This window comes from Arvicola amphibius, chromosome 12, assembly GCF_903992535.2.
Source record: "Arvicola amphibius chromosome 12, mArvAmp1.2, whole genome shotgun sequence".
In the NCBI taxonomy this organism is placed as follows: domain Eukaryota; kingdom Metazoa; phylum Chordata; class Mammalia; order Rodentia; family Cricetidae; genus Arvicola; species Arvicola amphibius.
In genome coordinates, this window is record NC_052058.2 from 13182278 (window position 1) to 13197788 (window position 15511).

The 15511-nt window shown below is 44.7% G+C and overlaps 1 protein-coding gene across 1 annotated transcript in view; it reads right to left on the reverse strand.

Annotated features, from left to right (window-relative positions):
- The window catches only part of Dnah14 (dynein axonemal heavy chain 14), a 215082-nt gene that overhangs the window by 43001 nt on the left and 156570 nt on the right, over nucleotides 1-15511 (reverse strand). The window contains 8 exon segments of the mRNA XM_042054001.1: nucleotides 1856-1977; nucleotides 2244-2474; nucleotides 5273-5488; nucleotides 7599-7739; nucleotides 9868-9963; nucleotides 10315-10446; nucleotides 11743-11902; nucleotides 15091-15185. Of these exon segments, the coding sequence (XP_041909935.1) occupies nucleotides 1856-1977; nucleotides 2244-2474; nucleotides 5273-5488; nucleotides 7599-7739; nucleotides 9868-9963; nucleotides 10315-10446; nucleotides 11743-11902; nucleotides 15091-15185 (1193 nt within the window).

A 15511-nucleotide genomic window follows, 5' to 3' on the forward strand; every position in this document is an offset into this window, starting at 1 on the left:
CAGTTATTCAAAGAATAGCAGAAGAATGAATGACACGATACCAAATGTTTAAATACTATATACTGTATTTTTCTGGAAGTGAAGATTCATTTTTCAGTTTTGTGCTCAGTTCATGCCCCTGGTTTATGCTATGTGAATAAGTCTGCATTTAATACTTTAAAAACAGCCATGAATTATATCCTTACTAGATTTAAGCCTAAGGCCAGGGTAAACACAAATGGTCAGAGTTTTGATGCCACTAGATCATTGTGAAGAAAGGTTTCCATGGCTGAGGATGTAAGGCAATGGGGGTTTGGAGTTACTGGACTTTCTGGTGGAAAGGCAGCCAGGGCATGGAGTTGGTGGGACAGGAGGGAAGGTGGTGGTTTAGAACAGGCAGTGAGAAAGAATGAGATTCTAGGTCTTGTTTTTATAGCCACTAAGAAGAGCAGGGCTATGTCCACTCCACTTTTAAAAGGTGAGGCCGAGGCTTGGCCAGAGAGAGTGGAGATCTGTCCCCAAGTCTGTCTTTTAAGGCAGCACCTTCTCCCCACCCTCTAGGAGCTGTCCTTTCTGGGGATCAGTTGGCCACAGTTACTGTGACTCCCTGGCTCTGCCCACAAACAGACAATGCTCTCACACAGCCCAGGGGCTTTCCCAGGAACTGTGTTTCCATGGCCTTCAAACTTTCCCAAAAAATAGCCCTTCATGAAGTTGTCTGGAGGGAGGAGGTGGCTTCCTACTGGAGCCTCAGATTCTGGGCAGCTGAGAGAACAGTAGAGAAGCCTGCCAGGCAGTTTGGGGACAGGGACCTCAAAAATGAGCAGCTCTGATTCTTGTCCTTGGCTAGAAGCCAGGAGTGGTCTTGGTTCTCACGGCACTTCTGACCCGGCACTTCTGATCCTGTTCTGGCGCCTTGCTTCTTCTCAAAGTTACCGAGGCACATGAACCCCCTGTGATGGGATGAGTGGGTGACCTAGATGAGCCCCTATATAAGGATACTTCATGATGCCACAGCTTTGTGACCTGCTCTTGCTATCTGGGAACTCTGCTTGAGTCCTGTGTCTCACCCAGAAACCCAGAATAAATTTCTCTCCAAAAATCACCCTTGCTGTTCCCCAATTTGTCTTGAATTCTGTCTGAATTCAAGAGAAAGAGAGCCTCCAAGTCCACTCGCCCCAGTGGCTTTGGTGGACTGGATGTCAACTGTCGAGGAGCCCATGAGCTCCTCTGATGTGAAGAAGTCTTCATTGTTAAGGATTCCATTTTCCCTACTAGTGCTTCTACCTCCTTGGGTAAAATTTTCTTGTTCTGAATTTTAAATATGAATTTATATGTGCGTGTCTAAAGACTGACTTCAGATATTTTCTTCAAATGCTCTCGACCTTTACTTTCTGAGACAGCGCCTCTCAGTTGGCGAGGATGACAGACCACTGGACTCTAGGGACTGGCTCATCTCTGCTTTCCCTGAGCTGACTGCAGGGGCATGTCTCCCTTACACACGTGTGTTCCGGACGCAGGTGCTCATGCTTGCACAGCAAGCACCGGCTGAGCCGCCACTCGTGGCTTGGCTTTTGTTTTGTAAAATGGCCAAAGTTTATCGTGCCTGTGTTGGTGTTGGTCAAGGGGATTAAATCAAACTCTTCTGGACTAAGTGGGCCAGGCTCTCAGGCCACAGCCCCCATCAGATACAGGGTGACAACATGGATCAAACTCACTCTCTGAAAATGGGTGACAGCCACAACCTATGAAACCCAATGGAATATTCATGATACAACTGCTCTTTTTCCTCAAGAGTCCACTCATCAGGATGATGCCATGTTCCTTATCTTAAAAACTAGAACCCAGGACTGGATTTGACTATGAGACATCTCACCTGAAGTTTTCATTGTATTCAATCTCAATATCATCGATTCTGATGTAATATTGCCCTCTTTTCTGGCAAATATCCTTCTTTAGAATTGCCATCAAGGTGGGAGGGAATGCTTCAGGGGCGTTCTGAAAAAGACACAAATAAAAAATCATCTTAAATAAGTCAGTTGAAAAGACATAGTTGATACTATCAGAGAAAGACAGGTGTAAGGGCGCTAAGCTATGTGCATGTGTGCACATATATAGTACACACATGTAAATGTAATTATGTACACATTTGTTTGACAAAGATCCTGGACACTTAAAGCTTCTCCCTTTATGTTCCTTGCACATAACAAGGGTTGCAGTAGAAAGAAGAGAAAGAAGGAATCAGGAGATGTCATCCAAAATACCTGCAAGAGGACACAGGCTCCCACTTGCATGGCGGTTTTAAGCATTTGGGGGTAATTGCTATCTTCAGCGGAAATCTCTTGCAGCTGGGACCCTTCCATCTGACGGATCCAGTGGAGTGCTTGCTTGTGTGGGTCGATCACCAGTGGCCACTGCTGGGTACATTTCATCAAGATGGCATTTTCAGTTGAGTGCTGACCGAGAGGCAGCCCTTGATTATGCCATCGGCGGATCTGGAATGGAAACACTAGTTCAGAAACTTCTACATAGCCTTAGGTCCTGTAAAGGGGTCACGAAGGATCTTAATCATTGTTTTAGACAAATAATCCTTGAAAGGAATAAGGGAACAAACAATTTAAAACAAGTTGGATTTTTGTTACGAGTGACTTAAGACACTGTAGAAACAGAGCAAACAGCCAGAGACTGGTTTCCAGGACTCTCAGGCTCTAGACACATAGGAAACACAGTCAGGCAGAGCTGCAAAACTAACAGCACTGGTACTGCACACACCACCTCTCAAGCACATGTATTTACCTCATGAAAAAACTTGTACCCACACTCCAGTTTCTCAGATGGAGAAGCTGAACTTCGGCCACACTATCAGACCGGGTGCACATCTCGGACTCAGCTCAGGCTAGCTCTGCCTTGATGAGCCTCCCACTCTTTTCAGGGCCCCATCTTTCCCCTCACTTCTGTCTCCCCGCAGTCTTAGAAGTTGGTGGAGCCTGAGGAGGTGAGAGAAGGCATAGGATACCAGGGACACTTCCGGCCGAAGGAGCGGGGCTTCTCTGGGAGAACTCGTGGAGACTGAGTTCTAGATGGAAGAAAGGGTCTTTCTCTTGCGGGAGGGTCAGCCTATGAGGAACTGTGCGCAGCTGAGTTCTGCGTGATGAGAATATAAAACAACGACGAGGAACCTGAGAAGAGACTTAAGTGCTCCTGTTGCTGGGTGGAGGTGGCTGCCTGTTACCTATTAGCATGGACCATTACTCTCCATTGATAACATTCAACTACTTTTCTAGCTTGAGTCCTATAAAAGAATAGCATTGCTCCAGGCCTCCAGGCGGTGGTAGTGCACACCTTTAATCCTAGCACTCGGGAGGCAGAGGCAGAGGCAGGCGGATCTCTGTGAGTTTGAGGCCAGCCTGGTCTACAAAAGCTAGTTCCAGGACAGGCACCAAAGCTGCAGAGAAACCCTGTCTCAACAAACCAAACCAAACCCCCCCCCCCCCCCCAAAAAAAAAAAAAAGCATGGTAGGTTGCTTACAGCAACAGCAACAGAAACAGCCTGCTCTCTGGTACCAACTACTGTCTTTGTCACTTTCTCCCACTGTGACAAACCCCCTGACCAAGGTGACTTATGGGAAGAAGAACTTAGTGACCCTTATGCATCCATATGGGGGGGGGGGCGGGAATGGCAGTAATCAGCACTGGAACAGGAAGCTGAGCAACCGTCTTCTTCAAACACAAGCTTGACACAGAGAGAGCAAATTGGAGTAGCAAAGCCTTTTCCCCTCAAAGCATGCCTCCAGTGATGGACTTCCTCCAGCAAGGCTGCCCCTCTACACGTCTCCAAAGCCTGCAACCAACTAGGTACTCAGTATTTAAATATATGAGCCCGTGGAGGGCCTCTCACTCACACCACTTCAATAGCTTATCTGTTTTCTCGGTGGTTTTTATTTATTTTTGAAATGTGTGATTAACTGGGCTGAACAGGGAAGAGGAGAGAGGGGAAGGACTGCATGAGCCAAGAAGGTCAAGGTCATCACAAGGGAACCCACAGAATCAACTTACCTGGGTTCATAGGGGCTCACAGAGGCAGAACCGTCACCAGGGAGCCTGACAGAGACTGACCTAGATGTAGCTTGGTCTACTTTGTGGGTCTCCTAAAAGCAGGAGCAGGCCTGTCCCTAATACTTTGGCTGGCTTTTGGGAACCTATTCTTCATACTGGGTTGCCTTGCCCAGCCTTACTACAGGGAAGGAGCTTAGTCCTTCCTCAGCTTGATGTGCCATGCTGACATGCTACATTGACACCCGTGGGAAGCCTGCCCCTTTCTGAACAGAAACAGAGAAGGGGTGGATTGGGGAATGGAGGGGTGGTGGAGGAAAGGAATGGGATGTGGGGGACTGATGTTGGGATGTAAAATAAGTGAATAAATTAAAAAATGTTTGCTTAATATTTGAAGTCATGTTATTAATAGACACGGTTAGAATTATTAATATAGTTCTGGAGAATCGAACCCATTCCTAGTGCACAGCAAGCTATGATGTTATTACTTCTTTCTGGGCCTTGGAGACTGGTTCATCTTCATTTGTAATCTGTGGGACATTTTCTGCTTTTTAAAAAGTTCCCAGTCTTAATGTTTTAGATGTGTTCTTTCTAAATAACATGTGGCTTCTGTTTTGGGCTTTGGTGTAAACTATTATGTGCTCTTACAATATTAGACTTTTAATTGGAGCATTGCGTTTATCCACATCTAACGCAGTCAATGATGTGTTTAGATGGTTAGTCATTGGGAAACGGAGAAGCTGGTATTTCCTCATGGAACCTTGTAGGTTGTAAGGTCCATTTAACTGACCTAAAATGATGAGGATTAAATAATACTAGGCATTTATCTTTTTAAAAATCCTTTAAACGTTCACAAAGGACTTACATAAATGGACAATAGATATCTATTGGAAAGTATAGGTCCATGCTTTTGGCTGTGGCTACGAATGCACCCATGGTTCAATAACTACACTAATTTTGTTACTGAAGGGAGTTTGAGAGAGAGAAACTGGCTAGATTCATTATGACAGGGTGCTAAGAATTACAATGAGAAAAAGAATATTTTGTGGATTGTATTAGAGAGTGAGAAACAGGAGAGAGATGGCAAATAGAGGCATTCAATCTACAAGTTAAGAATAAAAGGCTTCAGTATTTTCGCTTGTCACTGTGACTTAGGGAAAACATCCATGCCCAACACACCCTCCCGCAAACCAACCACCAACAAAAGTCGCTTAATTGGATAATAGAAATATGCTACTACCTCATTTTTTTCTGCCATCACTTCCATTAAGGAAAATTTGGATGACAGGGAGATCTTGTGTTGAGTGCAGAAGCCCTCCCATTTCTGCATCTCTCGCTGGCGGAATTCTGGCGTCAAGACTCCGCTGTAGGCGACGGAGGCGGAGGAAAGAAGGATGTCGCCGCAGATGCCTTCCAGCTTCCTGTCTATTTCCTTGACTGTTTCTTGCCATCGAATCTAAATGTTAAAAGAAAAATCAGTTTTTTGAGTTGACAATTACTTAAATATTTATGTGTTATGTGGTATATGTTTGTGTGTACATGCACACGCTGGGCATCTTCCTTTACTGTTCTCCACCTTGACTGTTTCGGGTGTGCAGGTGCAGGCTTGCAGTGGAGGGTAGAGGACCTCAAGTGTCCTGCTCCATCACTACCAATATTCCCCTGAGAGAGGGTCTCTCACTGAACTTGGTTAGACTGATGGCCAAAACACCCTCAGCAATCCTCCTGTCTCTGTCCCTCACAGTGCTGGGGTTACAAGCCTGCACAACAGCCATGCCCAGCTTTTTACGTGGTTGTTGGGGACCTGAACTTAGATTCTCATGCTCACCCAGCAGTGTTCTTACCCACTAAGCACCCTCCCTAGCCTACCCCTATTGCTATTATTTATTTAACGTCCTGGAGACAAGGGCACTGAACTTGGAGCTCACCAGCTGGGGCTATCCTAGCTGGCCAGCAAGTCCCCAGGACCCACCGGTTTCTTCCCTTCAGCCCTGGGGGACTGATACACTTTTACATGGATGCTGAGGACCCATGTAAACTCAGTTCTTCATCCTCTTGAGGCAAGCACTTTCCTCTCCGAGTTCCCTCCCTGACCTAATCCCTTGAGATCATCTGAAAATGAATGGTCTCTGTGTCAGATCTATAATGGCTATCACTTTGACCATTCTCAGGTTGTATAAGGTGAATAACATTGAAAAGTGGCCAGGATGGGTGTGGGCACAGGCCTGCAAACTTGGCACTCAAGAGGCTGACTCAGGAGCGCTGCCATCAATTCCAGGCCAGCAAGGGCGACAGAGCCCCAAGATGGATTTCACTAGAGGCTTTATCTCCCACCGCTTGAAAATACCTGGCAATACTATTTCTGATTGAGATCTGGAGAAGATCTCATCTAGATAAAACAAAAAAATTCACTACAAAAAAATCTTACCCTGCCCTTGCCAAGGAACTGTTTTCTGTTAATGAGGCCAAGGCTGGCTTTGGCTGCATTGTGAGAACTGGTCACATAAAACAAGCAAACAAGATCACATTTTATTGTTATCGATGCTCCATCATTCCACGCCCACCATCTGCGGAATACATTCTCAATGGACACTTTATTGTGAAACTCACTTGGCACTTTACCATCCCATTAAAAAAAATGCCATTGAGCCGGGCATAGTGACAGACATCTTTAGTCTCAGCAGGGAGACAGAGGCAGGTGGACCTCTGTGAGTTCAAGGCCAGGCTCATTTTCAATAGTGAGTTCCAGGCCAGTCAGAACTACATAGTGAGCCCTATCTCAAAATAAAATAATAAACAAACAAACTTTTTTTTTTTTTTTAAATGCCACTGATTTCATGTTTAGAGGAAGTTGAAATGTGGAGAGCATCATCTGTGTTTGGTCGGTCACTGGAGAGAGCATGGCTAACAGAAATTCATCCCTCTGGGATTCAAAGACCAGGAGTAATGCTGGTGCTCCCCCGTCCCCAGAAGTCACTGGACTCCAGGGACATCAGTTAAGTTTTGAGAACAGCAGTCTCCCTCTGGTTGGTAAGATTTATACCACAATCCCATTGCTGTCTTTGAAGAGCCTTCTACAGTATATTCCCTCAAATAATTATAACAAAGTTATCTTTAGGATTGTGTAATATCTTTTGGGGTAGGTGAGGTGTAACTAAGCCGAGATTTATTAGGAACGAATTAGAAAAATTTAAAAATCAGATAAAAGGACTCAGAAGACCAACAGAACAAAAAGTTTTCGCTTTCCATTCTAATGACGGCTCTTCTCTTTTGACTACATCCATACACTCAACCTGCATTCTTCCAGGCTGGCGGGGGGGGGGGAACCTCACAATGTGGCCACTGAAAGCCCCCGCCCCCATCAGAGAGAAATGTGCTGCTGTCTTCTTGGCAGCAGGAGAGGAGAGCCCTGACTAACAAGTGGACAGGATTCCTCTGCTTTACTGGAGTAGGACTCTTTATCTAGATTTTTCTAGGCAGTTCTAAGTGTGTGATTAACAGGAGCGGAGGGCAAGTGGATCCCTTGGGAACTAGGAAAGGAGGTTAGAAGCTAAGGGAAGCCATGCCTTCTCATCTTCCAGGACGGTTAGTAGGATGGAGGCGCACTGCAGCCGCTTGGTGGCCAGCTTCTTCCGGTAAGCTAGCTGTTGTTTCTCAGCGACAATGTCTTTGAAGGATGTGTGTAAAAAATGTAAATGTTCTTCAATCTGAAAGACAAGAAACATCATTGAAAAAATGTCTCTCTTCCTTGGTTTACACTTGTCTGTTATTTCTCTTGCCTTAGCGAGCAACCACTTCCCTTTCAAGGCCTAGAAAAGCTCCCCACATAGGCTATGTGAATGAGGTGTATGCGCAGAAGCAAGCAGGTCTCTCAGCCCTGGGGTGCTGTGAGAAGCACTTTCTGCAGAAGCCCTTCTTGCAGGGTAGAGTCATTGTTTTCTAATTTATCTGCTCACAAGGATAACTATGTCATAACTAAGTTATTCTCTAAAGAACATGGCTGAGGGATGGGCACATAGCTCAGCTGGTGGCACGCTTGCCATGCTGCAAGTCTATCTGGGATTGATCTTCAGTGCTGTGTAAAACCAGGTGCATCGGCACACACGCCAACACTCCGGAGCTAGAGGACTGAGGGGCCTAAGTTCAGGGTCATCCTCAGCTACGAAGAGAGCACATCTTAGGCTTTGTTTCCAAAATAAAGAAATAGAAGAAAGAAAATGGCTGAACTTTTCCCACTCCAAATATGCCGAGCATATCTGAGGAATAAACGAGTCAGGATGGAGGGATGAAGTAAGTCTGAGAAGGCCCCTCGATTATCTACAGGAAACACTCTTCATTGCTGTGAAGGTTTGTGCATGAAATATTCTGCACCGGCCCATGTCCTGAAGGCTCATTCCCCAACATGTGGCAGTTAGGAGGGGGTCACAAGCTTCAGCAGGTGAGTCATTGGCAGCATGCCCTTTGAGGGGTCGTCAAGGCCGGGTTCCTTCTTACCACTCCTTCCTGCTTTCTATTTACAGTGCAGTGAACAGCTCCCCCCCCCCCCATTCCACCATGTTATACTGTGTCCCATGGGCCCAAAGCATGCTGCTTCGGTCAAATGGCTATGAACCAAATCAAGAGTCCAAAAAGTTAATTTGATTATGCCAGATTTTTGAAATAATAAGCTAATAAGTGGGTTTAGCATAGAATCTTGAATATGGCATGCATATATAAATATATAGATATAATTGTGCAGGCATGATATACGATTATTATGTAACATTTATATATACATGTTATAATATATACAGAATTATATTTAGTTTGATCTGTAATTTTTCCTTATGTTTTAGATATTATCTTTATAAAAGTATGAAACTAAATCTAAAAAAATTATTTTGTAAAGTAATATATATATATTATGAGCTGGAGATAGTTCTGTGGTAGGATTTTTAAGTGTGTGTGTGTGTGTGTGTATTTGTGTGTATGTAGGTATGTGCACATCCATGCAGGTGCCCATGAGGGCCAGAAAAGAGCATGGGATTCCCTGAAGCTGACTAACACAGAAGCTGGGACTGGAACTCAGGTTCTCTGTAAGAGTAATGAGCGGCCATCTCTGCCATCCCTGCGGCCTCTTGTAAACACTTTGAGATATTGTCCTCGCTTCATTTCTCCCATCTTCCTCACTACTTAAGATGCAGTTATTCAAGTACAGGGTATATCCATGAAATTCAACATAGTCATGTGGTGGGCACTATACTTCGTAAGGGGTGCTTTGATGCAGGCACGGGTGATTACTGAGGTCTAGGCCTGTTTCCCAGAGTTCTCTACAATTTTCAGAAGTATTTTCTACATTATGGCCCTGATGGGCAGAGGGTGCATATTTGAAATGGAAGAAAGTATACAACAGGAGGACATTCCCATAAAAGGCATAAAGCTAATGGGGTCAACTATAGCTTGGGCATGCGCCACCGCTGCCCGGCCGATACTGGTTAAACTTTTAATAGACTGAAGCTATAAAGGGAGAAAGGTGGTGAGACGGTATGTGATGATGATAATTAACACGTCACATCTGCCTTACTTAGTCCTCACAAACACTCTAACTGTACCTTTATTTTTGGTTTCTAAAGCTCTACTGAGACAATGGCTTCTCCACACCCCGCCCTTGCCGTGCCGGGGGTGGGGTGGGGGTGGGCTCTCAGGCCGACATGCTACTACACAAGGCTCTGTCACTGAGCAATACCCTCACCCCTGAGGTACTGGTTGACTTTTGGCAAGTTATGTACTTCTTAAAGGTAGTGAGGATTTAACAAGTAACAAAACAAAACAAAAACTTTGGACCCCAAAGCTTACCAGTTGCAAACCTCTTTGTTTTTCAGACAACCTTTGCTTTGCGATTCGAAGGACATTCTGAGCTTCAGCCACTTGTGCCTGCTTAGGGCCCACCACCTTCACAGGAGGCAAACATCCAGGGGTTAAACAGTTAGGCTTATGGTTTAAAATAGGCTTGAGAGACATTTATAGATATCAGTCTTTAAGATAAAATTTCCTGGAATTTGATATATGCATATAAGGGATACAGTTTGCTATGGACAAAATATTAAATAGAAATGTAGCATAGCTTTCATAGAATATCTAAAAGAAACAATCTATGGGATTAGCTCAGCATATGAACACGTATGGACTTCAGCAGGCATTCTTTTGACAGAGGTCCACCTGAGCCCCGCTAACTACAAATTACTCTAGAAGCTGTGCTGTGTCCCCTGCAGATCACGCAGAGACAGAGGTGGCGAGGAGTACCTTCTGAACTTCGTGGTAGTCATTCAAGGCTATAACCCATTGACACATGGAACAACAAGCCACAGAAACCAGAGCAATCTTTTTGGGGTTGAAATCAGGCAAATTTAAGATCTTCCTGAGCTTCACGAACACCTAGGGAGAATGTATTACATGCAATGTACGTTAGAATGAATGATTAATTTCCCTAAGGATGATTTTCCTCTACCTCAGTTGAAGACATTACAGTTGTATCTAGGGTTCAAAGTGGCTGTAGATGGAGGGATGTTGTCAGAGTTTCTATCCTGCCTGGTCCCACGTGTTGGTGCCCCACATTGGGCACTAAATGTGGCATAATAAAAATTCAGAGCCTGATATCGGGGTTCAACTTGAAGATCAGAAAAGCAAAACAGCCAGCTACTTACTCTTATCTCTCTCAGTCAATAGAGCATGAGACTCTTAATCTCAGGGTTGTGGGTTTGAGCCCCATGTTGGGCACCAGAGGGAGTCTTTCTACTAAACACCTGTCAGTGTCGCAGTGACTTTGCTGATATTTAAAAGGAACTTCCCTCAATCCCTTGGAGCACTCTACTGTGAGGGGACGATGTCCTGCCCCCACGTGGCCTATTGGCTTAATAATACTATTTAATTTATAGTTAAATATACAGAATTCCTTATCTGCCTTTATTTATTTATAAATGGTATAGCGTCTTTCTTAGACTTGGAATCCTTCCTGCTTTCTGGTTAGGCATCTCTTCCCTTGCCTGGGAACAGCCCCACTTTCCTGAATAACTCAGATGTTGGTGGTTCCTCCTAACCTGCCACTATTAATACGTTCTGATTATTTTGAATGCCATTAGGCTTTTAATTACTGTTTTATAAGAGTGATTCTTTTTAGATGTATTTAAACAAAGCCACAGGGGACCGTATTTGTTAATTATTAGAGAACAAATTGTTATATTAATTCACGAATGAGTACCACCACTGACATTCTGCCCAGAACTTCATCTTTCTTGTGTGGAACTCTGTGTTTCCCAGTGGCACAGACTACCATAACTTGGTGGTTAAGTATGACTAGCTGCTAATGTTACTGTGTGCATGTGTGTGTGTGCATGTAGGTATTGTGTGTATGTGTGCGTGCACACATGTAACCAGGGCACACATGGGGTTGTCTTTGGACAACTTGTGGGAATCAGTTCTCTCATATTATGTGGATTCTGGGGATCAGACTCATGTTGTCAGGCTTGGTGATGAATGCCTTCACCCCTTTATCATCTTGCCAGCTCCCCTCTTAGCGCTTACTACTGTCTTCCACCTGCAATACATTTCATTCTTAAATCTGATTTTATTTTCACTTGTAATTCATAACCACTGTTAGCACTTCTGCTGGAGTCTGTAGACTGTAGAGAAGGGACACACCCACCATGTGCCCGCTAGCTATCAGCGTTTCACCTTATCAGGGATGCTGTCCTTGTCCAGGTTAATCAGTTTCTTTAAGAAGCTGGTTTCGGAAAGCAGCAGTTTGGCTGTTGCCCAGTTAGGCTTCTTCTGTAGAAGGATACACACAGCATTCATGACCGTCAGGACGAGGAAGGGGGGGCGTGCATACACTCTGAAAGACAGGGTGAGTATGATGAAAGTCATTAATACACTTTTAGACTTTATCTAAACCACATGGTTCAGAGACCCTACAAAACAATGGGTTTCATTATGAAATTTTCCTATGTGTGGTTTGCAGTTTGCTCTTACTCTCTCCCAATGCCCTCTTGTGTCCCGTCTCCTCTCCCACTGGCCGCCTCCTTTCTCCAAATATCACCCTTCTGCTTTCATGCTCTCTCTCTCTCTCTCTCTCTCTCTCTCTCTCTCTCTCCCCTCTCTCTCTCTCATACATACACACACAAACACACAGATAAGTCCAGTTTTCCCATACAAGAGACACCATGCATGCATACATGTTTTTAACAAGCATTCTGATAAGGAGCGCCAGTCAACATAGAGGCATTTTTACTATTTGATTCCTTTTTTAAAAAATGAATGTCTTTAGTACATGGATATCTTCGCTTTAGGAAGACTAAATGCATAAAATTCAAACCTGAAAATCATTTGAGTTAGAGACTAATTGTTTTGGTTACAAAAGTACCCACTGCAAACTCATTTTAAGCCAGGAACCTTCCTGTGTCTTTCTAGTTGACCTTCTGATGACCATGCCACAGAGACGTTGTGCACGTGTGCACACGCAAGTCAGCCCTGCCCTTGAGATTTAAGGACTGTCCCTGACTATCCCTATGCATATCTTGTGACTTCTCTTTATCCTCACTGCAGCGCTAAGGTTACTTATAGAAAAACTTTGGGGCAGAGGGATATGTTGGGATCTTTCTCTACAGTTAGAATAAAAGGATCATGACTGGAACATTGCAAATCACTTTTGGTTGTGTCCCAACCATTTTCTAGCTACATTAGTAACATCAGAAGGGAGTCTCTTTACAAGAAATCCAGTATAGGAAAGAACGAAGGGAATGCTGGTCCACACAGTGCTTGCCATCCCAAGGCAGAGGAAAGGGATTTCCCAGTGCCGAGAATGATCGTCGCTGGGCTGGGACCTTCAGTGTGACTGTTCTGTGTTTGCTCACTTGGCCCTTCACCCACCATCCCTGCTGCATCGATGGAAGCTCAGGTGCATTCTGGGTAGGGAGGAAGTGGCAGGACTCCAGGCAGCACTTCATTGTTCTTGAAACACAGTCGCTGGAGAGAGAAGGCTTGGTGGTTAAGAGTGTGCGCTGTAGCTGCAGAGGATCTAGGTTTGGTTCCTAGAACCCCCACTGGGTGGCTCACAACTGCCTGTCACTTCACAGGAGCTCATGCTCTGGTATCAATGGGAACCTGCACTCAGGTATACACATCCTGCCCCCTCAACGGATACATACTTTAAATTAATAATACAAAAAAATTACTGGGTATTTGAGCTCTTCTGTCAGTAATATCTACCAGAACAAAAGTTAAATGAAAAGGATGTTCTGGAAGGAAGTCACAAAGTACAGGTTGTTTGGGGGCTATGCTGGGACGGAGTGGCCTCTAGGGACACTGTGAAAAGCCCTCTGTCTGCTTCCCCTTCTCCTGGCACCTTCGTTGTCTCGCAGCTCCAGCCACCTTGGTCTTTTGCAGTTCCTGAAAACCAATGAACACACTTCCAAGATGCGTGTTTCCTACTCCTCTGCCACGCTTTCGCCGCACAGCTGCCCGTCCTTTTGCCAAACAGCACTCAGTTCTCTGCCGCAACATCATCTCAGAGCAGGGGTTCCTTCCCACTGGTGGCTGCGGTGACCGCAGCGCCTAGGACAGGCCTGTGCACTCAACAGGTTTGTCAACGAGAGAGTAAGTGACTAAGAGGGGAAGCTTGCAGGTGAGGGTCTCCAGCACTGAGCTGCCTTCTGTTCTCTGTGCCCTTGGCCATCAGCGTTAGGTGGATGAACTTGGCTGTGATAGGCTCTCATCTGCTGTTAATAATGTGTCACAAATGTGATGAGGTTGGGGCCAGAGAGATGACTCAGTTGGTAAAGTGCTTGCTGCTGAGCCTAAAGATTCCCGACACCCATATGTGACAAGCTGAGCCCCGCAGTGCATGCCTGTGATTTCAGCGCATGCACATACAGAGGAATGTGATGGTGGGCTTGCTCTGTGCTCTCATGTCCTTTGTTAAAACACTACTGTCTTAAAATGTTTTCAAACATTTATTTTACGTGTATGGGTATTTTGCCTGCAGGTATGTTTTTGTGCGTCACATGAGTACCTGGTGCTTATGGAAGCCAAAAGATGGTGTCAGATTCCCTGGAACTGGAGTTATGGATAGTTAAGAGTTACGTGGATAGTGGGAACCAAACCTGGGTCCTCTGGAAGAGTAGTCAGTGCTTTTAACCACTGAACCATATCTCCAGCCCCTTAAGACACTACTTCCTAAGAACAATGCAATACTTGCCATGCTTGGAGATTTTTAGAGATTTCCACTCTTGACTTGGAAGCCTCAAATTAAAAATATCCCCACCCAGGCTGGGCGTGGAGGTACACACCTTTAAACCCAGCACTTGGGAGGCAGATGCAGGCAGATCTCTTGAGTTCGAGGCCAGTCTGGTCTACAGACTGAGTTCCAGGACAGCCAGGGCTACACAGCACAGTAAATTCCCCTCCCTCCCTCCGCCTTTCTCCCCCCTCCCTCTTTCTCTCTCTCTCAAAAAAAAAATTTAAATAAATAAATATGACCTAAAACTTAAGATCAGGATCTAAAGGTTCAAGCCTTTGTACTCTGCCATTTCATTTCTTCCAGGGCTTTCTTAGCTATTTTTCTTCAGTCCCTTTCTTCACACACCAGGATACTGTTTGGAAAAGACACATCAGGGAGAAACGCTTATGTAGCACCTCCTTGAGGTGTGTGTTGGCACTGCAGTCTCCTGTGTTCCTTGGCGGGTTCCGAGTCACCCTGAAACGAGGGCTGGGGCATCAACGCTGTGTTCTAACTGCAGTTCAGATAATGCTGGACTTTACTGTTCTAGGATGTGAAGTGTTACACAGCAGAGATGGCAATTTAGTTGATAACAAATAGCTCACACTTTTAGCTTGGTGGTGATTTTCTCTTAAGGACCCATAAATACTGGCATGGCTTAAACCAATAACATGATAAATACCACGCATAAAGAGAAACTTTTAGTAATAGATACAAATTAGTCAATAAAAATTGGAATGCAGACTTTTACCACACATTTTTATCCTATTCAGAGGCATTTTAACTCAGAAGAGACAATGACTCACCTTAATTCAGAAATATCACTTTTATCCAGGGCATTTAGAGACACAATTGCCTTTTCTAAAGCGGGCAGCACACTTTTTAGCTCATTGGTGATTTTCTGCAATGAAGACATAATCCTCATTATATATGAACAAATATAGTTCCATACTTAAAATCATTTGAATGTTGATGGAAAATGTGGTTTGGTGTTTTTATAGTATGGATTAGACATGTGTACACATGCTGTCATGGGCAACATGGGAAGTAGAAACACTGAGTGAGCCGGGCGGTGGTGGTGCATGCCTTTAATCCCAGCACTCGGGAGGCAGAGGCAGGAGGATCTTTGTGAGTTTGAGGCCAACCTGGTCTACAAGAGCTAGTTCCAGGATAGGCTCCAAAGCTACAGAGAAACGCTGTCTCAAAAAACCAAAAAAAAAAAAAAAA